The sequence below is a fragment of the Oncorhynchus kisutch genome, linkage group LG13, assembly GCF_002021735.2.
Source record: "Oncorhynchus kisutch isolate 150728-3 linkage group LG13, Okis_V2, whole genome shotgun sequence".
NCBI lineage: Eukaryota > Metazoa > Chordata > Actinopteri > Salmoniformes > Salmonidae > Oncorhynchus > Oncorhynchus kisutch.
The window spans coordinates 30,572,989-30,597,237 of NC_034186.2; the positions used below are offsets into that span (position 1 = coordinate 30,572,989).

The 24,249-nt window shown below is 41.3% G+C and overlaps 1 protein-coding gene and 1 pseudogene across 1 annotated transcript; both read left to right on the plus strand.

Annotated features, from left to right (window-relative positions):
- The first annotated feature begins 912 nt into the window (after positions 1 to 912).
- LOC109902625 (torsin-1A-like) lies at positions 913 to 6,336 on the plus strand. Its single transcript, XM_020499138.2, has 7 exons — positions 913 to 992; positions 1,179 to 1,445; positions 1,851 to 1,973; positions 2,071 to 2,336; positions 2,882 to 3,057; positions 3,163 to 3,287; positions 3,936 to 6,336. Exons 2-7 carry the CDS (start codon positions 1,280 to 1,282, stop codon positions 4,181 to 4,183), a joined length of 1,104 nt encoding a protein of 367 aa, XP_020354727.1. The 5' UTR covers positions 913 to 992; positions 1,179 to 1,279; the 3' UTR covers positions 4,184 to 6,336.
- A 14,121-nt stretch (positions 6,337 to 20,457) lies between these two features.
- LOC109902624 (calreticulin-like) lies at positions 20,458 to 24,086 on the plus strand (annotated as a pseudogene).
- The last annotated feature ends 163 nt before the right edge of the window (positions 24,087 to 24,249 follow it).

Consider the following 24,249-nt stretch of genomic DNA (forward strand, 5'->3'; position numbering starts at 1 on the left):
GACAAGGATTAAAAAGGATTTGCAAATAGATTGTCGACTTGATTCATGAAAAATGTTGAAAGTATGATGTTGACAGTTCAATCAAAGCTACTGTAGATATGTGATTTGACGTCATTTTATCTGTGGCCACTGACCTTGAGCCTTCTTGGATGGGCACTTCTATTGTAACTCTATTGGCAGCACCCAAGGGGCTTGAATATCTGACAAATATAACAGCAGAGGGTGCACCCCCCTATCCACATCGACGGGACAGTAGTGGAAAAGTTTAAGTTCCTCTGTGTACACATCACAGACAAACTGAAATGGTCCACCCACACAGACAGTGTGGTGAAGAAGGCGCAGCAGCGCCTCTTCAATCTCAGGAGGCTGAAGAAATTCAGTTGTCACCAAAAACACTCACAAACCTTTACAGATGCACAACCGAGAGCATCCTGTCAGGCTGTATCACCACCTGGTATGGCAACTGCTCTGCCCACAACCGTAAGTCTCTCCAGAGGGTGGTGCGGTCTGCCCAACGGGGGTAAACTACCTGCTCTCCAGGACACCTACACCTCCCGATGTCACAGGAAGGCCAAAAAGATCATCAAGGACAATAACCACCCATCACTAAACAGCTATTATTATTTTTTATTCCTGGTAGATGCCAATGCTGTAGAGATATGCTTAGCGGACTGAAACTTCACTGTTGTAGGCATAATCAAATCAAATTGTATTGGTCACATACACATATTTAGCATATTTGCGGGTGTAGCGAAATGCTTATGTTCCTAGCTCCAACAGTGCAGTAATATCTCACAATTGTGAAGTAAACTTAACTAAGGAGCAATATAGAAGGGAAACTTTTAACTTGAAAACGTACAGGATACCTCTTTCCGGTTTCCCTGACTTCCGTTTTTTCTATACTGTGTTATGTTTGTTCGTGTAGCACTCCTTACAGGCCGTTTGGTGTACGTTTTTTGGGGGGGGTGAGATGAAATCTCCAACTGTGAAAGGTATTATAGTACATAATTATTGCAACACAACCAGATTTGTTGAAGCCTAAAATGTTAGTCCGTAATCGTAACATGGTGTTTTGCATGTTCACAGATTAAATGTAACGTTTACGCATTGCTTTTCTTACTATCCTAACAATTTAGATATGGATTTTCTAACGATACGTACATTCCATCTTTTGGCAGATATTTCGCTCCATAGTATGACAGGTTTGAATGGACAAAGGTTTGAAGAATGCCATCATTAACGACCACTCTCTTATAATCGCACATTTACGGCGTCACTGATGTTCTTCTACCCACTATTGCCCATATTTTGGGCTGTTTCTGCAAAGGCAGATTTATTTCAATTTGACAGTATTTCTAATGTATCTACGTATTATTTCAATTATATTTATTGTAATATATGGGAAGGGGAGTGTCAACAGAATCAAGATGATGCGACTCAGCAAGGTATGGTGTTTATTTTCTACAAGTTTAAAAAAACTATGTTTTCTGTATAAATATCCAAATTTGAGGCCGTAATTCCAACAGTCTGGGAAACAGACGCACTGGAGCTTGTTCTTGTCACTGACTGTCCATAGGAATTATTTGTAAGGCATAAATTCGTTTTTACACAGGACAAAACAATTTTTTATTACAATGCAGAGATCGTAAGCAACGATGATTAGCTAGTTCATTCAAACATAGAGGGAATGTCTTATTTAATGTATTATCCGGTGAGGATATGTAAAAGCGTTAGCATTTTCCTTGAAAACTTGCCTTGAGCAGAAATGATAGTGTTGTTTAAATGATTGCAACAGCTATGTCTAACTCTGCATTACACGTGTACACTGTACATTTGTGTGGCCATTTTAGTACCTACTAGGGACCTATGGGCAGCATTCCCTCAAGACTATATCAGTTTGCTGTCACAGTGGTATTGCAGCCTGGGACAGTGCTGTGAATCAGGGGATTGTCGGATAACAAATAATATTACAGGTAAGATTAAGTCATATTGAGACAATATTTATATTAATGCATGTTCCACCAGCTATGTCATTTTTTGTGCAGTGCTCATTTTGATGTTTTGTTCCAGGTCTGGCTAGTGATCTACAGCTAAAGCTTCATGGGCAGCACCTTGCCCAATCAGTGGTTCTGAAGGCTGTGCAGGGCTTCATCAGTAACCCTGAATCCAATAAGCCATTGACCCTCTCCTTCCATGGCTGCTCCGGCACGGGCAAGAACTTTGTGACCCGGATTGTAGCTGACAACTTGTACCGGGACGGGGTGAAGAGCGAGTGTGTGCGTCTGTTCATCGCCCCATTCCATTTCCCCCATGCCAGACTAGTGGACACGTACAAGGTGAGCCTAGCTGTTGGTACATGCATGACTCCTCTCTGCCAGGAACATGTGCAGAACAGAACTATGTTGTGAATATGGGTTAATAGATTATATAATAAATCTTTTGAGTCCCTGTTTTATTGCCATGCATTGTCAACATTCATGGAGTAGAACTACCTAAATATTTCGTTTAAAAATAAAATGTTATCTTTGACATTTTCCAGGTCACCACCTAAATAAAAGTTATTGGAACTCACACCAGCTAGGCACCCTTCCAACCAATTATAAACTCAAATGTTAAATTGCATAATATTTCAAAATGATAGTGATGCAATTGATTCAATTACACAACTCGATCTTGACCAAAGTAGGAATTAAACAAATATACAATAGTATGTCCAAACTTAGCAAATTATTGAGTGCCATTTTTTGTGGATAAGAATGTAGAATAATACATGGAATGCCTGTGCATATTTTAATCTCGTGAATATATTGCACACCTGTCTTAAATGGGAACGAGTGAGAGGTGATATTTTTGTACTCACCATATAGCGCTCTCTTTCCAGGGCCAGCTCAGAGAAGCTATCCGGGACATGGTGCTGCGTTGCCCACAGACACTTTTCATCTTTGATGAGGCTGAGAAACTGCACCCCGGCCTTATAGATGCTATCAAGCCCTATATGGACCATTATGACAATGTGGATGGGGTCAGCTATAGGAGGGCTGTCTTCTTATTCCTCAGGTTAGCCATATATACCTTTTAAATTATTGAGAGGCCTCTTCCACTAACTCATGTAAGGAAACCCAACTGACCCTAATCAAGATATGTTGTAATAATTATTTGTAGTAATATAGGTGGGACCACTGTCAACGATGTGGCCTTGGACTTCTGGCACTCAGGGCAAAACAGAGAGGACATTGGGATGGAGGACTTGGAACACCGGCTACGTGCTGAAGCTATGGATTCTCAAGGTACCAACAGTGGCTTTACAATCACACACTCATTCTCAAGTTTTAGGTATAGTGCATTTGGAAAGTATTTAGACCCCTTTACTTTTTCCACATTTGTTACATTACAGCCTTATTCTAAAATGGATTAAAATGGTTTATTTTCCCTTGTCAATCTACATAAAGACAAAGCAAAAACAGTTTTTTATACATTTTTGCAAATTTATTAAATAAATAAAGTAAACATCACATTTACAAGTATTCAGACCCTTTAATCAGTACTTTGTTGAATCACCTTTGGCAGCAATTAAAGCCTCTTGGGTATTAAGCCACAATCTTGGCTGGCACAACTGTATTTGGGGAGTTTCTCCCATTCTTCTCTGTCAGGTTGGATGGGGAGAGTCGCTGCACAGCTATATTCAGGTCTCCAGAAATGTTTGATCGGGTTCAAGTCCGGAACACTTTCCAAATGCACTGTAAATACGTTTTCACAGAGCAAGATTGAAGATGTTTTTCTCATAAACGCTACTACACTGTTAACACAAAAACAAATAGTTTGCAAAATACAGAATACTAATTAGAAATAGATAAAAACATTTTGAATTACATAACATGTTTTGATGTAAAATACCTTTCTCGAATTGTGGATTTACCAGTTTGTCTGCTTTCCAGGAGGCTTTGCACAGAGTGAACTGATGTCAGGTCACCTTATTGACTTCTTTGTGCCCTTCCTACCTCTGGAGTACCGTCATGTCAAGCTCTGTGCCCGTGATGCCTATGCAGCGTGGGGTCTGGAGCCAGACGAGGGAACGCTGGACGAAGTGGCGAAGGCCATGCTATATACACCCAAGGAGGAGAGGCTGTTCTCTGCCCAAGGCTGCAAATCCATACCACAGAGGATCAATTTCTTCCTACCCTAAACAGACCAATGCAACCCAGGAAACACATGAACAGTGTGTTGGCAAAAAGGAAAAAGTATGTCCTGACACATTGAACATTTCTGCAATGGCACATGTCAATCGAACATGTGGTATGCCCACTCTTCACCCTACACTGCCAAGAAAGGAAGCATAGAGCATCTGGCTATAGTAAGATTCAATCTGATAACGAAGAGATTTTAGAGTGCATTTTCAACTTCCTCATTAGACAATTTTTATGCAATTATTTTTACTTGAAGCTCAGGTCAACTCTAGTATTATTATTTGCATGTACAGTACCAGTCAAATGTTTGGACACACCTACTTATTCAAGGGTTTTTCTTTATTTGTACTTTTTTCTACATAATAGAATACATCTAATATATGTAGAATAATAGTGAAGACATCAAAATTATGAAATAACATATGGAATCATGTAGTAAGCCAAAGTGTTAAAAATCAAATTATATTTGATTCTTCAAAGTAGCCACCCTTTGCCTTGATGACAGCTTTGCACACTCTTGCAATTCTCTCAACCAGCTTCATGAGGTAGTCACCTGGAATGCATTTTAATTAACAGGTGTGCCTTGTTAAAAGTTAATTTGTGGAATTTTTTCCCTTAATGCGTTTGAGCCAACCAGTTGTGTTGTGACATGGTAGGGGTGGTATACAAAAGATGGCCTTATTTGGTAAAAGACCAAGTCCATATTATGGCAAGAACAGATCAAATAAGAAAAGAGGAATGACAGTCCATTACTTTAAGACATAAAGGTCAGTCAATCTGGAAAATGTCAAGAACTTTGAAAGTTTCTTCAAGTGCAGTTTCAAAAACCATTAGGTGTTATCATGAAACTGGCTCTCATGAGGACTGCCACAGGAAAGGAAGACCCAGAGCTACCTCTGTTGAAGAGGATAAGTTCATTAGCGCTATCAAGATGGCGCCGACATAGGGTCATCTCACCTCTAGTCCTTAGGAAACAATACAGTATTTCAGGTTTTTTTAGTACGTTTTTTTTTTTTTACGTTGTTAGGCCAGAAAATCTTTAGTGTTATTACATACAGCCGGAAAGAAATAGAGGATATCAGAGCGACGGCAACTTACCAACATTACGTCCAGGAATATGACTTTCTCGAAGCGGATCCTTTGTTTGCACTGCAACCCAGGGCGTTGGATCTCATTCCAGAGGCCGACCCAAAGCAACGTCTCCGCAGAAGAGGTAGACGGAGCAGACTCCTGGTCAGACTTTGGAGGCTTGCACACCACCCACGCTTCCGATTATATTACTCGCCAATGTCCAGTCTCTAGATAACAAGGAAGATGAAATTTGGCAAGGGTTGCTTTCCAGAGAGACATCAGGGATTGTAACGGTCTGTTTCACGGAAACATGGCTCTCTTGGGATATGTTGTCGGAGTCGGTACAGCCACCGGGATTCTTTAGGAGTCGCGGCAACAGAAATAAACATCTCTTTGAAGAAGGGCAGGGGTGTATGCTTCATGATTAATGACTCATAGTATAATCGTAACAACATACAGGAACTCAAGTCCTTTTGTTCACCTAACCTAGAATTCCTCACAATCAAATGCCGACCATATTATCTCCCAACAGAATTCTTGTCCGTTATTGTCACAGCTGTGTATATCACCGCTCAAGCCGATATCACGACGGCCCTCAAGGAACTTCACTGGACTCTATGCAAACTGGAAACCATATCCTGAGGCAGGCATTTATTGTAGCTGGGGATAACAAAGCAAATTTGAGAACAAGGCTACCTAAATACTATTAGCATATTGATTGTAGCACTTTTTGCCGTCAATACACTGGATCACTGCTTCTCCAACTTCCACGATGTATACAAGGCCCTCCCCCACCCCCCCTTTGGCAAATCTGACCATAACTCAATTTTTCTCCTCCCGTCCTATAGGCAGAAACTCAAACAGGATGTACCCGTGACTAGAACTATTCAACGCTGGTCTGACCAATTGGAATCCATGCTTCAAGATTGTTTTGATCACACCGACTGGGACATGTTCTGGGCAGCCTCGGAGAATAATATTGATTTATACGCTGATTCGGTGAGTGAGTTTATAAGGAAGTGCATTGGAGATGTTGTACCCACTGTGACTATTAAAACTTACCTTAATCAGAAACCGTGGATAGATGGTGCCATTCGCGCCGCAAACCACCGCATTTAACCATAGAAAGATGACTGGGAATATGGCCGAATACAAACAGTGTAGTTATTCCCTCTGCAAGGCAATCAAACAAGCAAAATGTTGTCATAGGGACAAAGTGGAGTTGCAATTCAACGGCTCATACGTGAGACGTGTGTGGCAGGGTCTACAGACAATCACGGACTACAAAATGAAAACCTGCCACGTCACGGACACCTACGTCTTGCTTTCAGACAAACTAAACACTTTTACCTGCTTTGAGGATAATAAAGCCAACGATGCAGCCCGCTACCAAGGACTGCGGGCCCTCCTTCTCGGTGGCCGATATAAGACATTTAAACGTGTTAACCCTCGCAAGGCTGCCGGCCCAGATGGCATCCCTAGCCGTGTCCTCAGAGCATGGTGCAGACCAACTGGCTGGTGTGTTTACGGACATATTCAATCTCTCCCTATCCCCGTCTCCTGTCCCCACATGCTTCAAGATGGCCACCATTGTTCCTGTACCCAAGAAGGCTAAGGTAAAACAACTAAATTACTATCTCCCCGTAGCACTCACTTCTGTCATCATGAAGTGCTTTGAGAGACGAGTCAAGCATCATATCACCTCCACCTTACCTGCCACCCAGGACCCACTTTAATTTGCTTACTGCCCCAATAGGTCCACAGATGATGCAATTGCCATCACACTGCCCTATCCCATCTGGACTAGAGGAATACCTATGTAAGAATGTTGTTCATTGACTACAGCTCAGCATTCAACAACATAGTACCCTCCAAGCTCATTGTTAAGCTTGAGGCCCTGGGTCTCAACCCTGCCCTGTGCAATTGGGTCCTGGACTACCTGACGGGCCGCCCCCAGGTGGTGAAGGGAGGAAACAACATCTGCACTTTGCTGTTCCTCAACACTGGGGCCCCACAAGGGTGCGTGCTCAGCCCCCTCCTGTACTCCCTGTTCACCCATGCCTGCGTGGCCATGCACGCTTCCAACTCAATCATCAAGTTTGCAGACGACACAACAGTAGTGGGTTTGATTGCCAACAACAACAAGAAAGCCTACAGGGAGGACGTGAGGGCACTCAAAAGAGTGTGGTGTCCGTAAAACAACCTCTCACTCAACGTCAACAAAACAAAGTTAATGTTTGTAGACTTCAGTAAATAGCAGTGGACGCACCCCCCTATCCACATCGACGAGACAGCAGTGGAGAAGGTGCGTTCCTTTGAGTACACATCACGGACAAACTGAAATGGTCCACCAACACACACAGTGTGGCGAAGACAGCACCTATTCTACCTCAGGAGGCTAAAGAAATTTGGTTTGTCACCTATAACCCTCACAAACTTTTACAGATGCACAATTGAGAGCATCCCGTCTGGCTGTATCACTGCCTGGTACGGAAACTGCACCGCCCACAACTGCAGGGGTCTCCAGAGAGTGGTGCGGTCTGCCCAACGCATCACCGGGTGCAAACTACCTGCCCTGACACCTACACCACCCGATGTCACAGGAAGGCCATAAAGATCATCAAGAACAACAACCACCCGAGCCACTGCCTGTTCACCCCGCTATCATCCAGAAGGCGAGGTCAGTACAGGTGCATCAAAGCTGTGACCGAGAGACTGAAAAACAGCTTCTATCTCAGGGCCATCAGACTGTTAAACAGCCATCACTAACACAGAGAGGCTGCTGCCGACATACAGACTTGAAATCCTTGGCCACATTAATAACTGGATCACTAGTCACTTTAATAATGGCACTTCAATAATGTTTACATATCTTGCATTACTCATCTCATGTATATACTGTAATTTATACCATCTACTGCATCTTGCCTATGCCGCTCGGTCATCGCTCATATATATATGTATTCTTATTCCATCCCTTTACTTAGATTTGTGTGTATTAGGTAGTTGTGGTGGAATTGTTACTTGTTATATATATTACTGCACTGTCGGAACTAGAAACACAAGCATTTCACTACACTCGCAAAAACATCTGCTAACCATGTGTATGTGACCAATAAAATTTTATTTGATGTAGAGTTAACTGCACCTCAGATTGCAGCACAAATAAATGCTTTACAGAGTTCAAGTAACATACACACCTTAACATCAACTGTTCAAAGGCGACTGCGTGAACCAGACCTTCATGGTCGAATTGCTGCAAAGACACCACCTCTAAAGGACACAATTTATTTTTTAAAGAGGCTTGCTTGGGCCAAGAAACACAAGCAATGTACATTAGACTGGTGGCAATCTGTCCTTTGGTCTGATGAGTCCCACCGTGAAGCATGGAGGAGGAGGTGTGATGGTGTGAGGATGCTTTGTCCTCCACAATCACCCAACCTCAACCCAAATGAGATGGTTTGGGATGAGTTGGACCGCAGACTGAAGGAAAAGCAGCCAACAAGTGCTCAGCATATGTGGGAACTCCTTCAAGAGTGTTGGATAATCTTTCCAGGTGTAGCTGGTTGAGAGAATTCAAGAGTGTGCAAATCTGTCAAGGCAAAGGGTGGCTACTTTGAAGAATCTCAAATATAAAATATATTTTTATTTGTTTAACACTTTTTTTGGTTACTACATGATTCCGTATGTGTTATTTCATAGTTTTGATGTCTTCACTATTACTCTTCAATGTAGGAAATAGTACAAATAAAGAAAAAACCCTGAATTAGTCGGTGTGTCAACTTTTGTGTGGTACTGTATATCCTTTTGTTTTGTTGGCACTGATGATATATTACAACTATCTGCTTAAGCAGTGGTAGGCACATTCAAAGCAAAGGAAGAAATACTGTAAATTGCAGCAAACTAGACTAAATATAATTAAATGAACTTTTGAAGGGCATGTTAATGATTATTCTAGAATTGTATAGAGATGACTTGTTTTACAGGTTGATTAAATATTTACAGGTTAACAGTGTGATATCACTTTAAATAATTTACAACCTGCTCAATAATTACAATTCAGGTTTGAAGAAAGTAGTATTGATGTGCAATCGTACAGGCAACTGCTTATTGTTGAAATGGTTACTGAACTACAGTGCATTCGGAAATTATTCGGACCCCTTGCATTTTTACCCTTGTTGAAGCACCTTTGGCAGCGATTACAGCCTTGAGTCTTCTTGGAAATGATGGTACAAGCTTGGCACACCTGTATTTGGGGAGTTTTTCCAATTCTTCTCTCTCAAGATCTGTCCGGTTGGGATGGTGAGCATTGCTGCACGGCTATTTTCAGGTTTCTCCAAAGATCAGGTTAAAGTCCGGGCTCTGGCTGAGCCACTAAAGGACACTCGGAGAATGGTCCTGAACCCACTCCTGCGTTGTCTTGTCTGTGTGCTTAGGGTTGTTGTCCTGTTGGAAGGTGAACCTTTGCCCCAGTCTGAGGGCTCTGAAGCAGGTTTTCATCAAGGATCTCTCTGTACTAGAGGTCGACCATCTTTCCCTCGATCCTGACTAGTCTCCCAGTCCCTGCCACTGAAAAACATCCCCACAGCATAATTCTGCCGCCGTGCTTCACTGTAGGGATGGTGCCAGGTTTCCTCCAGAATTGGCATTCAGGCCAAAGAGTTCAATCTTGGTTTCAACAGACCAAATGATCTTTTCTCAGATTCCTTTAGGTGACTTTTGGCAAACTCCAAGCGGGCTGTCATGTGCCTTTTACTGAGAAGTGGCTTCCGTCTGGCCACTACCATAAAGGCCTGATTGGTGGAGTGCTGCAGAGATGGTTCTATCTCCACAGAAGAAATCTGGAGCTCTGTCAGCGTGACCATTGGGTTCTTGGTCCCCTCCCTGACCAAGGCCCCCTCCCTGACCAAGGCCCTCCTCCCTGACCAAGGCCCATCCTCTGAAACACATCCCAGCCAAGCCGCACTGCTTCTTGACACAATGGCGAGTTAAACCCGGCAGCCAGCCACAGCAATGTGTCGGAGGAAACACCGTGCACCTGATGACCGTGTCAGCGTGCATTGCGCCCAGCCCGCCACAGGAGTCGCTAGTTGTCAATGTGACAAGAACATTCCTGCCGGCCAAACCCTCCCCTAAACCGGACGACGCTGGGCCAATTGTGCACCGCCCCATGGGTCTCCTGGTGGCGGCCGGCAGCGACAAAGCCTGGACTCGAACCTGGATCTCTAGTGGCACAGCTAGCACTGCGATGCAGTGCCTTCGACCACTGTGCCACTCGGGAGGCCGTAATGGTCTGAATACTTATGTATTGTATAAGGTATGTTTTTAGTTGTTTATATTTGCAAAAATTTCTAAAAACCTTATTTAGCTTTGTCATTATGGGATACTGTATTGATGAGTATCTTTATTTAATCAATTTTGGAATAAGGCTGTAATGTAACAATGTGGGAAAAAGGGAAGGGCTCTGAATACTTTTCAAATGCACTGTACTTGGTCTGAGTATTCCACGAATATGAACTACATTTTTAAGGCGAGTGTAACATTTGAGTACCCTACACTTTTTTTGATCTAGAATTATTGATTTAAGTTATATAATTTTAAATGTTTTATTTAACCTTTATTTAACTAGGCAAGTCAGTCAAGAACAAATTCTTATTTACAATGACTGTCTTCCCCGGCCAAACCCGGACGACTCTGGGCAAATTGTGCACCACCCTATAGGACTCCCAATCACGTCCGTATTTAATACAGCCTGGAATCGATCCGGGGACTGGGGTGATGCCTCTTGCACTGAGATGCAGTGCCTTAGACCGCTGCGGCACTCAGGAGCCCATTATTATAATCGGATTATTCCAACGATGTTTTGATGCTTTTTTTTGTCCATTGTAATGTGTCACTTGCACAATACACCTCCTAATTATAATTAGCAAGTACATACATATCAAGTTTTTCTAAGTGTTCCATTGTCTGTACATGTGCTATAGCTATTTTTACTGCCTGTTTTTCCGTCATTGTAAAAAGTGTTAGCATATTGACTGCACATTTTTGGTTTTGTAAGAAAATGTGAGGTTGCGTTATGAATAGGATATGATTTATGATAGTGTCGTCCTCCATAATTTCTGCTATTTAATGACCTCTGTCCAGATCATTGTGTGTGTAAAAAAAAAAAAAAAAAAGTTGTCTCAGATCAGGCAAACAAAGTGGCTGCAAAAGAAAGAGAAAGTATGCTGTGCCAGATGGATTGTAAGTTACTTTAGACTAATAAAGCATCCTTGATTAATTTGAGTCGGTTTACTGTGAATCTAAAACCTGCACTCATAATCAATTGTGGGCTGATTATTTCACCTCAGTTGATTCCCATCAGCATGCTTCAGTTCTGCTGGCACCTAGCCAAACTCTATGGAGGTAAAAGGGTGAAATAATTATACAAGCATGTAAAATATGAGTTGCACCTGTATACGGAGTTTATAGTTGCAAAAAATATTTGCAAACATGGAACTTCTTTTGAGAATAAATACAACACAAACTCATAACATGTGTGAATAAATACAACACTTCCAAACATGTAAGTTGATATGTGAATAAATTCAATAAGATTTGCAAGCATGCAACAACATTTCAGAATGAATGCAACTCATTTACTAAACTTGCAACTGGTGAATTTTCTGTGAATCAAAACTACATTTGTCGATGTTGAATCTGCGCTCAGAGTATTTATGCAGAAGTTGGATCTAGTGGATATATGGAATGAGACGTTTTCGGGTTGAGAGATCCTATATCTGGTGTAACAAAACATGTACTAGATGTTTATGTATTGACAGTTGGATGGTTTCAGAAGGCTTACGAAAGGATGTTTCTGTTCATATTCTTGACACGCCTATAACAGACCATAGAGCTATTTGCATACAAGCTCAAATATTTTCCTGTAATGATAATCAGTGCAAGGCTTTATAATGGAAACTTAATAGCTCCATATTAAAAAATGAAATAGTCTAATTTGATATCATAGGATGCATTAGAACTTTTTGGAATAAGGTCCAGAGTGAAAGTCTCCAAAGAACAAACTGGGAAGTTCTAAAGTTTGTAATGGCTAAATATTTAAGAGAAAATAGCAGTGATCTTGCGAAGATTTGCTCTTCCAGAGACCTAATAGTCTTTCAGATACAGATAAAGCGGAGTTAATTAAGGAACAAAATAAACTGGGTGAAATTTACAAGGTTATAAGGAAGAGGGTCTTTTCATCAAGAAGGAAAGCAGAACTCTGCTTATTTTTTCAGACTGGAGAAATGTCACTCTAAAAGTAACTATTTTGAACAGTTAAAGGTGAATAATATGATGTAGGACAATTGCCAACTACTGTGCCAATTTTTTACACCTCTAGGTAGTGTGAGGAGTCTGCAGCTCTGTTCTTTGATTCTCTTGGAAATGTTGTGTCTTGATTCTTCTGATCAGGAATTATGTGATAATCCCATCTCCTTAGAGGAAATTATAGAGGCTATTGATCACTTTCAAATGAACAAATCCCCTGGGGTTGATGGTAATACTACCATCAACAGAATTCTGCAGAAGTTTTTCCAAAGAATTGGCCTTCTTTCTGTTGGAAGTGAACTCTGAAGTACAGCCAATGAAGCACTCCCTCCCACTCTAACGCAAGGTTTAATCACTCTAACTCCTAAACCTAAAAAATACTTGTTACTCATTGATAATCAGTGTCCAATTTGCCTTTTAAATAACTATTATAAGCTAATAGCGCTTGTCAAATCAAATGTATTTATATAGCCCTTCTTACATTAGCTGATATCTCAAAGTGCTGTACAGAAACCCAGCCTCAAACCACAAACAGCAAGAAATGCAGGTGTAGAAGCACGGTGGCTAGGAAAAACTCCCTAGAAAGGCCAAAACCTAGGAAGAAACCTAGAGAGGAACCAGGCTATGAGGGGTGGCCAGTCCTCTTCTGGCTCTGCCGGGTGGAGATTATAACAGAACATGGCCAAGATGTTCAAATGTTCATAAATGACCAGCATGGTCAAATAATAATAATCACAGTAGTTGTCGAGGGTGCAGCAATTCAGCACCTCAGGAGTAAATGTCAGTTGGCTTTTCATACCCGATCATTAAGAGGATCTCTACCCCTCCTGTCTCTATAGAGTTGAAAGCAGCATGTCTGGGACAAGTAACACATCCGGTGAACAGGTCAGGATTTCATAGCCGCAGGCAGAACAGTTGAAACTGGAGCAGCAGCACGGCCAGGTGGACTGGGGACAGCAAGGAGTCCTCATGCCAGGTAGTCCTGAGACATGGTCCTAAGGCTCAGGTCCTCCGAGAGAGAGAAAGAGAGAATTAAAGAGAGCATACTTAAATTCACACAGGACACCAGATAAGACAGGATAACAAACTGACCCTAGCCCCCCACACATAAACTGCTGCAGCATAAATACTGGAGGCCGAGACAGGAGGGGTCAGGAGACACTGTGACCCCATCCGGACAGGGCCAAACAGGAAGGATATAACCCCACCCACTTTGCCAAAGCACAGCCCACACCACAAGAGGGATATCTTCAACCACCAACTCACCATCCTGAGACAAGGCCGAGTATAGCCCACAAAGATCTCTGCCACGGCACAACCCAAGGGGGGGCGCCAACCCAGACAGGAAGATCACATCAGTGACTCAACCCACTCAAGTGACGCACCCCTCCTAGGGACGGCATGAAAGAGCACCAGTAAGCCAGTGACTCAGCCCCTGTAATAGGGTTAGAGGCAGAGAATCCCAGTGGAAAGAGGGGAACCGGCCAGGCAGAAACAACAAGGGCGGTTCGTTGCTCCAGAGCCTTTCCGTTCACCTTCACACTCCTGGGCCAGACTACACTCAATCATATGACCCACTGAAGAGATGAGTCTCAGTAAAGACTTAAAGGTTTAGACCGAGTCTATGTCTCTCACATGGGTAGGCAGACCATTCCATAAAAATTGAGCTCTATAGGAGAAAGCCCTGCCTCCAGCTGTTTGTTTAGAAATTCTACGGACAATTAGGAGGCCTGCGTCTTGTGACCGTAGCGTACGTGTAGGTATGTACGGCAGGACCAAATCAGAGAGATAGGTAGGAGCAAGCCCATGTAATTATTTGTAGGTTAGCAGTAAAACCTTGAAATCAGCCCTTGCCTTAACAGGAAGCCAGTGTAGGGAGGCTAGCACTGGAGTAATATGATACTTTTTTTTTAGTTCTAGTCAGGATTCTAGCAGCCGTATTTAGCACTAACTGAAGTTTATTTAGTGCTTTATCCGGGTAGCTGGAAAGTAGAGCATTGCAGTAGTCTAACCTAGAAGTAACAAAAGCATGGATGAATTTTTCTGCATAATTTTTGGACATAAAGTTTCTGATTTTTGCAATGTTACATAGAGGGAAAAAAGCTGTCCTTGAAACAGTCTTGATATGTTCGTCAAAAGAGAGATCAGGGTCCAGAGTAACGCCAAGGTCCTTCAAGTTTTATTTGAGACGACTGTACAACCATTAAGATTAATTGTCAAATTCAACAGAAGATCTCTTTGTTTCTTGGGACCTAGAACAAGCATCTCTGTTTTGTCCGAGTTTAAAAGTAGAACATTTGCAGCCATCCACTTCCTTATGTCTGAAACACAGACTTTTAGCGAGGGCAATTTTTTCTGACTTCACCATGTTTCATTGAAATGTACAGCTGTGTGTCATCCGCATAGCAGTGAAAGTTAATATTATGTTTTTCGAATGACATCCCCAAGAGGTAAAATATATAGTGAAAACAATAATGGTCCTAAAACGGAACCTTGAGGAACACCGAAATTTACAGTTGATTTGTCAGAGGACAAACCATTCACAGAGACAAACTGATATCTTTCCGACAGATAAGATCAAAACCAGGCCAGAACTTATCCTTGCTAAACGATTAAGGGCTGTTTTGGATGCCATTATAGAGGAGACCCAGTCAGGGTTTATTAAAAACTCTATGGAGGTAAAATAGTGACTTAATTATACAAGCATGTAAAGTATAATTTTCCAATGTAAAATATGAGTTTATGAAAAATAGACTAGTAATCTAGAATAATGTCAGACTGATATTAGAGATCATAGATTACTCAGATGTGTTCTCTGATGAGAGTTTTATACTATTTTAGGATTTTTAGAAAGCCTTTGATACAGTAGAACATTACATGTTATGCCCTTAAAAAATGTGGCTTTGGAGAGCTACTGTATTTTGTAAAATTATTAAAACTCTATACATATGATAATATCTCTATCAAATTGAAAGCATGTACCTCTCCAAGGTTTGAATTAATTCAGGGTACAGACAAGGGTGTCCAATTTCACCTGATCTATTTCTATTAGCCACACAGTTTATTACTTCTCATATCAAGACAAGTGTTTTAATGGGTATTTATATTGCAGACAGGGAGATTAATAGTCAGTTAGCGGATGACACCACCCTCTTCTTAAATTATTCATCTCAGATTCCAACTGTGCTTAATGGGATTCATTCATTATCTAAAGCATCTGGTATGTTGCCAGTTAAAAACTGTGATATGCCCTCAATCAGATAAGCAAGATACTTTTTTATTTTGTATGGAAGAACAGGACACATTATATAAAAAAAATCTGTCATTATGAATACTTGTGAAGAGGGTGGTCTCAATTTTCTTGATTTTCCCTCTTGAATAACACTTTAAAGATGAATTGGATTAAGCAATTCCTGAAGAATCCTAGCTCTATATGTAATTTTATCTCTCAGTATGTTTTTTCTCATTTAGGTGGCCTCAAATTTCTACAGTGTTGAAAAAATACCAATTAATTAATTACATTTCCATAAACAATCCCTTTTAGCATGGTCTTTGATCTACAAGCACAATTTTTTAGATTTTTTTGATTTTTTGATTGATTTTTTATTTCACCTTTATTTAAACAGGTAGGCTAGTTGAGAACAAGTTCTCATTTGCAACTGCGACCTGGCCAAGATAAAGCATAGCAGTGTGAACAGACAACACAGAGTTACACATAGAGTAAACAATTAACAAGTCAATAACACAGTAGAAAAAAAGAGTCTATATACATTGTGTGCAAAAGGCATGAGGAGGTAGGCGAATAATTACAATTTTGCAGATTAACACTGGAGTGATAAATGATCAGATGGTCATGTACAGGTAAAGATATTGGTGTGCAAAAGAGCAGAAAAGTAAATAAATATAAACAGTATGGGGATGAGGTAGGTAAAATTGGGTGGGCTATTTACCGATAGACTATGTACAGCTGCAGCGATCGGTTAGCTGCTCAGATAGCAGATGTTTGAAGTTGGTCAGGGAGATAAAAGTCTCCAACTTCAGCGATTTTTGCAATTCGTTCCAGTCACAGGCAGCAGAGACTGGTACGAAAGGCGGCCAAATGAGGTGTTGGCTTTAGGGATGATCAGTGAGATACACCTGCTGGAGTGCATGCTACGGGTGGGTGTTGCCATCGTGACCAGTGAACTGAATTAAGGCGGAGCTTTACCTAGCATGGACTTGTAGATGACCTGGAGCCAGTGGGTCTGGCGACGAATATGTAGCGAGGGCAAGCCGACTAGAGCGTACAGGTCGCAGTGGTGGGTGGTATAAGGTGCTTTAGTAACAAAACGGATGGCACTGTGATAAACTGCATCCAGTTTGCTGAGTAGAGTGTTGGAAGCTATTTTGTAGATGACATCGCCGAAGTCGAGGATCGGTAGGATAGTCAGTTTTACTAGGGTAAGTTTGGCGGCGTGAGTGAAGGAGGCTTTGTTGCGGAATAGAAAGCCGACTCTAGATTTGATTTTAGATTGGAGATGTTTGATATGAGTCTGGAAGGAGAGTTCACAGTCTAGCCAGACACCTAGGTACTTATAGATGTCCACATATTCAAGGTCGGAACCATCCAGGGTGGTGATGCTAGTCGGGCGTGCGGGTGCAGGCAGCGAACGGTTGAAAAGCATGCATTTGGTTTTACTAGCGTTTAAGAGCAGTTGGAGGCCACGGAAGGAGTGTTGTATGGCATTGAAGCTCGTTTGGAGGTTAGATAGCACAGTGTCCAAGGATGGGCCGGAGGTATACAGAATGGTGTCGTTTGCGTAGAGGTGGATCAGGGAATCGACCGCAGCAAGAGCAACATCATTGATATATACAGTGCCTTGCGAAAGTATTCGGCCCCCTTGAACTTTGCGACCTTTTGCCACATTTCAGGCTTCAAACATAAAGATATAAAACTGTATTTTTTTGTGAAGAATCAACAACAAGTGGGACACAATCATGAAGTGGAACGACATTTATTGGATATTTCAAACTTTTTGAACAAATCAAAAACTGAAAAATTGGGCGTGCAAAATTATTCAGCCCCTTTACTTTCAGTGCAGCAAACTCTCTCCAGAAGTTCAGTGAGGATCTCTGAATGATCCAATGTTGACCTAAATGACTAATGATGATAAATACAATCCACCTGTGTGTAATCAAGTCTCCGTATAAATGCACCTGCACTGTGATAGTCTCAGAGGTCCGTTAAAAGCGCAGAGAGCATCATGAAGAACAAGGAACACACCAGGCAGGTCCAAGATACTGTTGTGAAGAAGTTTAAAGCCGGATTTGGATACAAAAAGATTTCCCAAGCTTTAAACATCCCAAGGAGCACTGTGCAAGCGATAATATTGAAATGGAAGGAGTATCAGACCTGGCCGTCCCTCTAAACTTTCAGCTCATACAAGGAGAAGACTGATCAGAGATGCAGCCAAGAGGCCCATGATCACTCTGGATGAACTGCAGAGATCTACAGCTGAGGTGGGAGACTCTGTCCATAGGACAACAATCAGTCGTATATTGCACAAATCTGGCCTTTATGGAAGAGTGGCAAGAAGAAAGCCATTTCTTAAAGATATCCATAAAAAGTGTCGTTTAAAGTTTGCCACAAGCCACCTGGGAGACACACCAAACATGTGGAAGAAGGTGCTCTGGTCAGATGAAACCAAAATTGAACTTTTTGGCAACAATGCAAAGCGTTATGTTTGGCGTAAAAGCAACACAGCTCATCACCCTGAACACACCATCCCCACTGTCAAACATGGTGGTGGCAGCATCATGGTTTGGGCCTGCTTTTCTTCAGCAGGGACAGGGAAGATGGTTAAAATTGATGGGAAGATGGATGGAGCCAAATACAGGACCATTCTGGAAGAAAACCTGATGGAGTCTGCAAAAGACCTGAGACTGGGACGGAGATTTGTCTTCCAACAAGACAATGATCCAAAACATAAAGCAAAATCTACAATGGAATGGTTAAAAAATAAACATATCCAGGTGTTAGAATGGCCAAGTCAAAGTCCAGACCTGAATCCAATCGAGAATCTGTGGAAAGAACTGAAAACTGCTGTTCACAAATGCTCTCCATCCAACCTCACTGAGCTCGAGCTGTTTTGCAAGGAGGAATGGGAAAAAAATTCAGTCTCTCGATGTGCAAAACTGATAGAGACATACCCCAAGCGACTTACAGCTGTAATCGCAGCAAAAGGTGGCGCTACAAAGTATTAACTTAAGGGGGCTGAATAATTTTGCACTCCCAATTTTTCAGTTTTTGATTTGTTCAAAAAGTTTATAATATCCAATAAATGTCGTTCCACTTCATGATTGTGTCCCACTTGTTGTTGATTCTTCACAAAAAAATACAGTTTCATATCTTTAAGTTTGAAGCCTGAAATGTGGCAAAAGGTCGCAAAGTTCAAGGGGGCCGAATACTTTCGCAAGGCACTGTACAGAGAAAAGAGTCGGCCCGAGAATTTAACCCTGTGGCACCCCCACAGAGACTGCCAGAGGACCGGACAGCATGCCCTCCGATTTGACACACTGAATTCTGTCTGCAAAGTAGTTGGTGAACCAGGCAAGGCAGTCATTAGAAAAACCGAGGCTACTGAGTCTGCCGATAAGAATATGGTGATGGAAAGAGTCGAAAGCCTTGGCAAGGTCGATGAAGACGGCTGCACAGTACTGTCTTTTATCGATGGCGGTTATGATATCGTTTAGTACCTTGAGCGTGGCTGAGGTGCACCCATGACCGGCTCGGAAACCAGATTGCACACTGGAGAAGGTACGGTGGGATTCGAGATGCAATCCCCTCTGGAGTTATTGTACTTTTTAGGGATGTAGCCAAATCCATCCCCTCTTCTTTACCTTCTCTTGATCCAGCTGACAGCAGGCAATATAGATTTCTCTCCTTCTGTTTTGAACAATATTAGGAAAATATATGCTCTATTTCAATGTGATGTTGTTTCAGTCCCATACCTCATGTCTTTCTAGAATGGCCTTTCTTTTTTTGGGTCTCTTTCTCAGAAATGTCTTTTAACTAATGAGATTAAAGATATTTATTCTAAATTAATCCATAAAGGCTACACTACTAAACATTATCTTGAAAAGTTTTTTTTTTTTAAGAAAGAAAAAAAATATGTTTTTTATACCTCCTGTAATTAACAACTGCTTTACATTTATTTTGGTATTGCTCTTATACCTGGAAGCTGTGGCAAGATATTATAAGATTTGTTTTAGATCAAATACATGCAAATATTTCCCTTCTACTTGAAAATGTGATATTTGGTTTACAAAGTATATTAACATATATGCAAAGCCTTTCTTCTTAAGTAACCTCATTGTTATTTTAGCTAAAATCCATATTCATAAAATGTACATTTGAGTCAAAAGCCTCTTATTCTTTTTTTATGAAATTGAACAAAAATATTAACACAATTTCTTCTCAAAACAAAAAAGCAATCAAAACGTTGAACGTTCGTAAGTTTCACAAGGTCTTTAAATAATGTATTGTCTTTATTCCCCTGACCATTGTTTGTATACTATGTTCTATACTCCGTTTGTTTTTCTATATTGTATATTTTAAATCGCTTTGTAAATAATATAAGAAAAACTACTACCAGAATCACAGAAGGTGCACATGATTTATCGCAGCTGGCGGGTGTGTGGCGTGTTTTTTTCTACCCATTCTACTGCATTCGTGCAAACTCCGCTCTCTCTCTCACCCGGGGCGCCGTGCGAGAGATAAGACCATCTACCCATTCGGCTAGGCTACTGAGGGGCGTTTGTGAAGCAAACGCGTGGTCAGCTGGCATTGGCTGAAACGATTTGTCCCATGCTTTTTTCAATTAATTCGATTGGTTAAAGGTTGTTACGCTTCCTCCTGGAGTTGCAATGCAATGAAAACCAGACATCTGTTCGGAAACGAGAGACCATCAGCAGCGTTTGGGGCTTGCAGTAAGTACGGCATTTGAGGTCAGGATTTTGACCAATATAGCATGTAACTAGCCATAGCTAGTTTTACTGCTAGATTTAGTGTCTATAAAATGTATGGTATTTATTTACTTTGTTAATGACATTTTCTATTTTTTTTAGCAAGCTGAAATGACAACCCTGTCGATGGTTTTGATGGCCGTATCGATCGCATCACTATTTTATTTCCGAGAACAATTTGAAGATGGGGGGTTCGACATTTGAAATGTGGTGATTGGACTACATGTCATCTGTTGGATGAGTGTCACAGAGACACAATTTCATAGCCTGCTCACTTTATTGCAATATCAGCTCGACATGCTCAAAATGTAATTCACATTTAGCTGACATGTTCTGATTTAGTGATTACTCATCCAAAACACCATCAATGGGTTGCATGCACTCCCTCTGCTCTTTTCCCAGATTAACTACACAGGTACATGGCCCTTGCCGAGTGGCTATGCCCTCATTACTCAGGTGACTTACTTACACCTGACTTTTGAATAACATTTTGCAGATGCCTGGAAAAGCTGATGGGTGGAATCTGAACACAAATCAGACTATGGGACGTTTGTTCTCACTGCTGGGAAATTCTATGGCGACGTTGACAAAGACAAAGGTGCCTCTGTCATCTTGCCATTTAGGCTCCAGCAATAGAATCTGGTGCGTCTAGCTGTTTCTCAATAGGTTGACACTTGATATGAGTATTTCTTGAGCGTTTATAAAATGTCAGGACTTCAAACCAGCCAGGATGCTCGCTTTTACTCTGCATCCTCCCGCTTTGAGTCCGTCAGCAACAAAGACCAGCCACTGGTAATCCAGTTTACTGTGAAACATGAACAGAACATTGACTGTGGTGGAGGCTACCTCAAGTGTTTCCCAGCTGATCTCAACCAGGAGTAAATGCATGGAGAATCCACAAACAACATCATGTTTGGTAAGTATAAACATCCTATTTGTAACTGGGAACATTGGAAAGTAGGTTATGACTCACTTGTCACATTCCTTTCTGTTTTGAGAGTCCCCTAGGTATTGTTCCCTGTGTTTGTCTCACTGTCTTGAGTTGCCTGGCTACTTTACACCACATACTATTGGCAGTGTGAAGTTAAATTCCTGTGTCCTGTGTCTGTGTTTTGGCTGTCTTAGGTCCAGACATCTGTGGTCCAGGCAAGTGCTGAGAAGCCCTTTTGTCCATAAGCAATTCTGCTATATTTTCTAGTCAATGGGAACAGTTGTATTTATTATCTATGAGCTTCACCATCTGTTATCTGTTGAACATTTTGCTATCCCACCTTTTTCTCAGTATTATGTTTTAAAAGTATTGGCCTTAAAGAAGTTAAAGAAACATTATTTTTGTTTTTGCATGCAGTGACTTGTTGTGTGTTCCCTAGGATGATGAATATACCCACATGTACACACTGGTAGTCAATCTGGATAACACCTACGAGGTGGAGATCGACAACAAGAAAGTTGAGTCTGGAAGCCTAGAGGAGGACTGGGACTTCCTTCCCCCCCCAAGAAGATAAAGGACCCTGATTCTGAGAAGCCAGATGACTGGGATGAGCGAGAACATTGATCCTAAAGACAAGAAACTAGAGGTATGTTAACAAGACATTAAAGAATGCATGAGAACACCACTTCATTTTCTGTAGAAAATGCAGGTGACATTATTAAGCCACTGTTTCCTTTAGGACTGGGATGTGGCTGAGACTATCCCTGACCCTGATGCCAAGAAGCCTGATGACTGGAACGATGAGATGGATGGTGAATGGGAGCCTCCCATGGTCACGGACCCTGACTATAAGGTAGGCCTCCACGGTCGTTTGTACTCATGGCCACAAGGATTTGGTGTGAATGCACTACACTTGGTGAACTGTGGTCTTGCCATTTTTACTAATTTGCCTATTTACTTGGATACATAGTGGGGGAAAAAATACTTTTGCACAAGGAACTAAGCACTTTCTGACATTGATTTTCCCAGGGGGAGTGGAAGCCTAAACAGATTGACAATCCTGCCTACAAGGGGAAATGGGTGAACCCTGAAATTGACAACCCTGACTACACTGCTGACCTTGAAATATGCCAGCATGGGGGTGATTGGATATGTGGCAGGTAGAGCGACTGACTCTAATCCTTGATTAATGTAACATTGTGTGTAGCGTTTAACTTTTACTATTCTTTTGACTTAAAAAAAATGTAAAGTGAATGTTTATTTAAATCTCAACCAATGACCCTTTAGCATTTTATAGGTGAAGTCGGGGACTATTTTTGACAATTTTCTCAATGACCCAAAGCTTGCAGAAGAAGTAGGGAACGAGACATGGGGTGCAACAAAGGTAAGTCGATGGTCTCCTTTTTTTGTGTGATATACCATCAACTTTACCAGTTATGTTTAGATTGAGTTGTCAATATAATATGCCCTCTCTAAGAGGTGATGTGTGCAGCGTCTCCTACCCTGTCAATAATTGTTTTTGCTGTCTGCACAGGACCCTGAAAAGATGATGGACAGTCAGGAAGAGGAGAGAAAGAAACAGGATGCAGAAGAGATTAATAAAAAGGATGAAGAAACTGACTCTAAACACAAAGATGAGTTGTAATCTGGAACTTCTGAAAAGGAACCTTGCGCCAATGGATCATAGTAGACAAGGCTGAAGATGGGGTTTTGTTGGCCTTTGCGTTAATGATTGATGCTTCTCCCCCAAAACAAATGGGTAGCTATTGTTTTGCCTACATCACAAGGGAAGGGGTGAAAACTAAGGACAGCAATTAGTTATGTTGATAATCTATAGGAGTTGAGATTTGGTTGAAGATTTATTCTTAAAAATAAAAAAAATAGTGACATGCCAGTAATTGTTTTTGAAAGTGAAGTTTACAACAATTTGAATCTCATCTCTGAACACAATGTTCTTCTGCTAACTACATTAAGTATATTAACCATCTCAAATTTCCTGACAATGTTTACCTCAATGCATTTTTCTTTTTTAATCTGACATTTTTGTTGTCTGTGCTACCTGATGTCTGGTAGGTGCTTGTACCCCAAACATGTATATGGCATTAGGATGATGTGTATATGTATATGTATATATATATATCTCAACTGTTTTGGATATGGTGTGAAAGTCTACAGATTATTATTTTCAGCACTCATGGGGTCACTCTGTGTATTGGGTAGGCAGTTTTCACTAACTACTCAAGCTACCGTAAATCAAAAGCACCTATTTTCTAAATTGAAAATAACAAAGATCAGACTGCATACATACAACTGTTAAGATATTCTAAAGTGATGCCTGACCATTGATATGTTCATTTTGGGGGAAATGTAAAAAAAAAAGATTCCTCCTCCCCCCCCCCCCTCTGGTTTAATGTCAATGTTTCTGCACTGCTCTACCCTAAAGACTTGTCCCAATGCTGATTGGAAGTTGACCCTGTTGTGAAACATTTTAGACTATGTATGGGGAGGCTGTTTTCATTTTATTGTGGACGGAAGAAGTTCTTATACAGATTACTCTCCAATAATGCAACATAAAGGAAGTGACTCAATTTATTGTTTTTGTCTCATTCTTATATATTCTATAACGCTCATCGTGTGTCGCGTAATTTGAGGGTAACTCCACCTTCCCGTGGATAAGTTTGCAGCGTTGCAAACAGCCATTCATTATTACACTGGCATTAAACTCGTTCACATTTACACCAGCGCACTGCT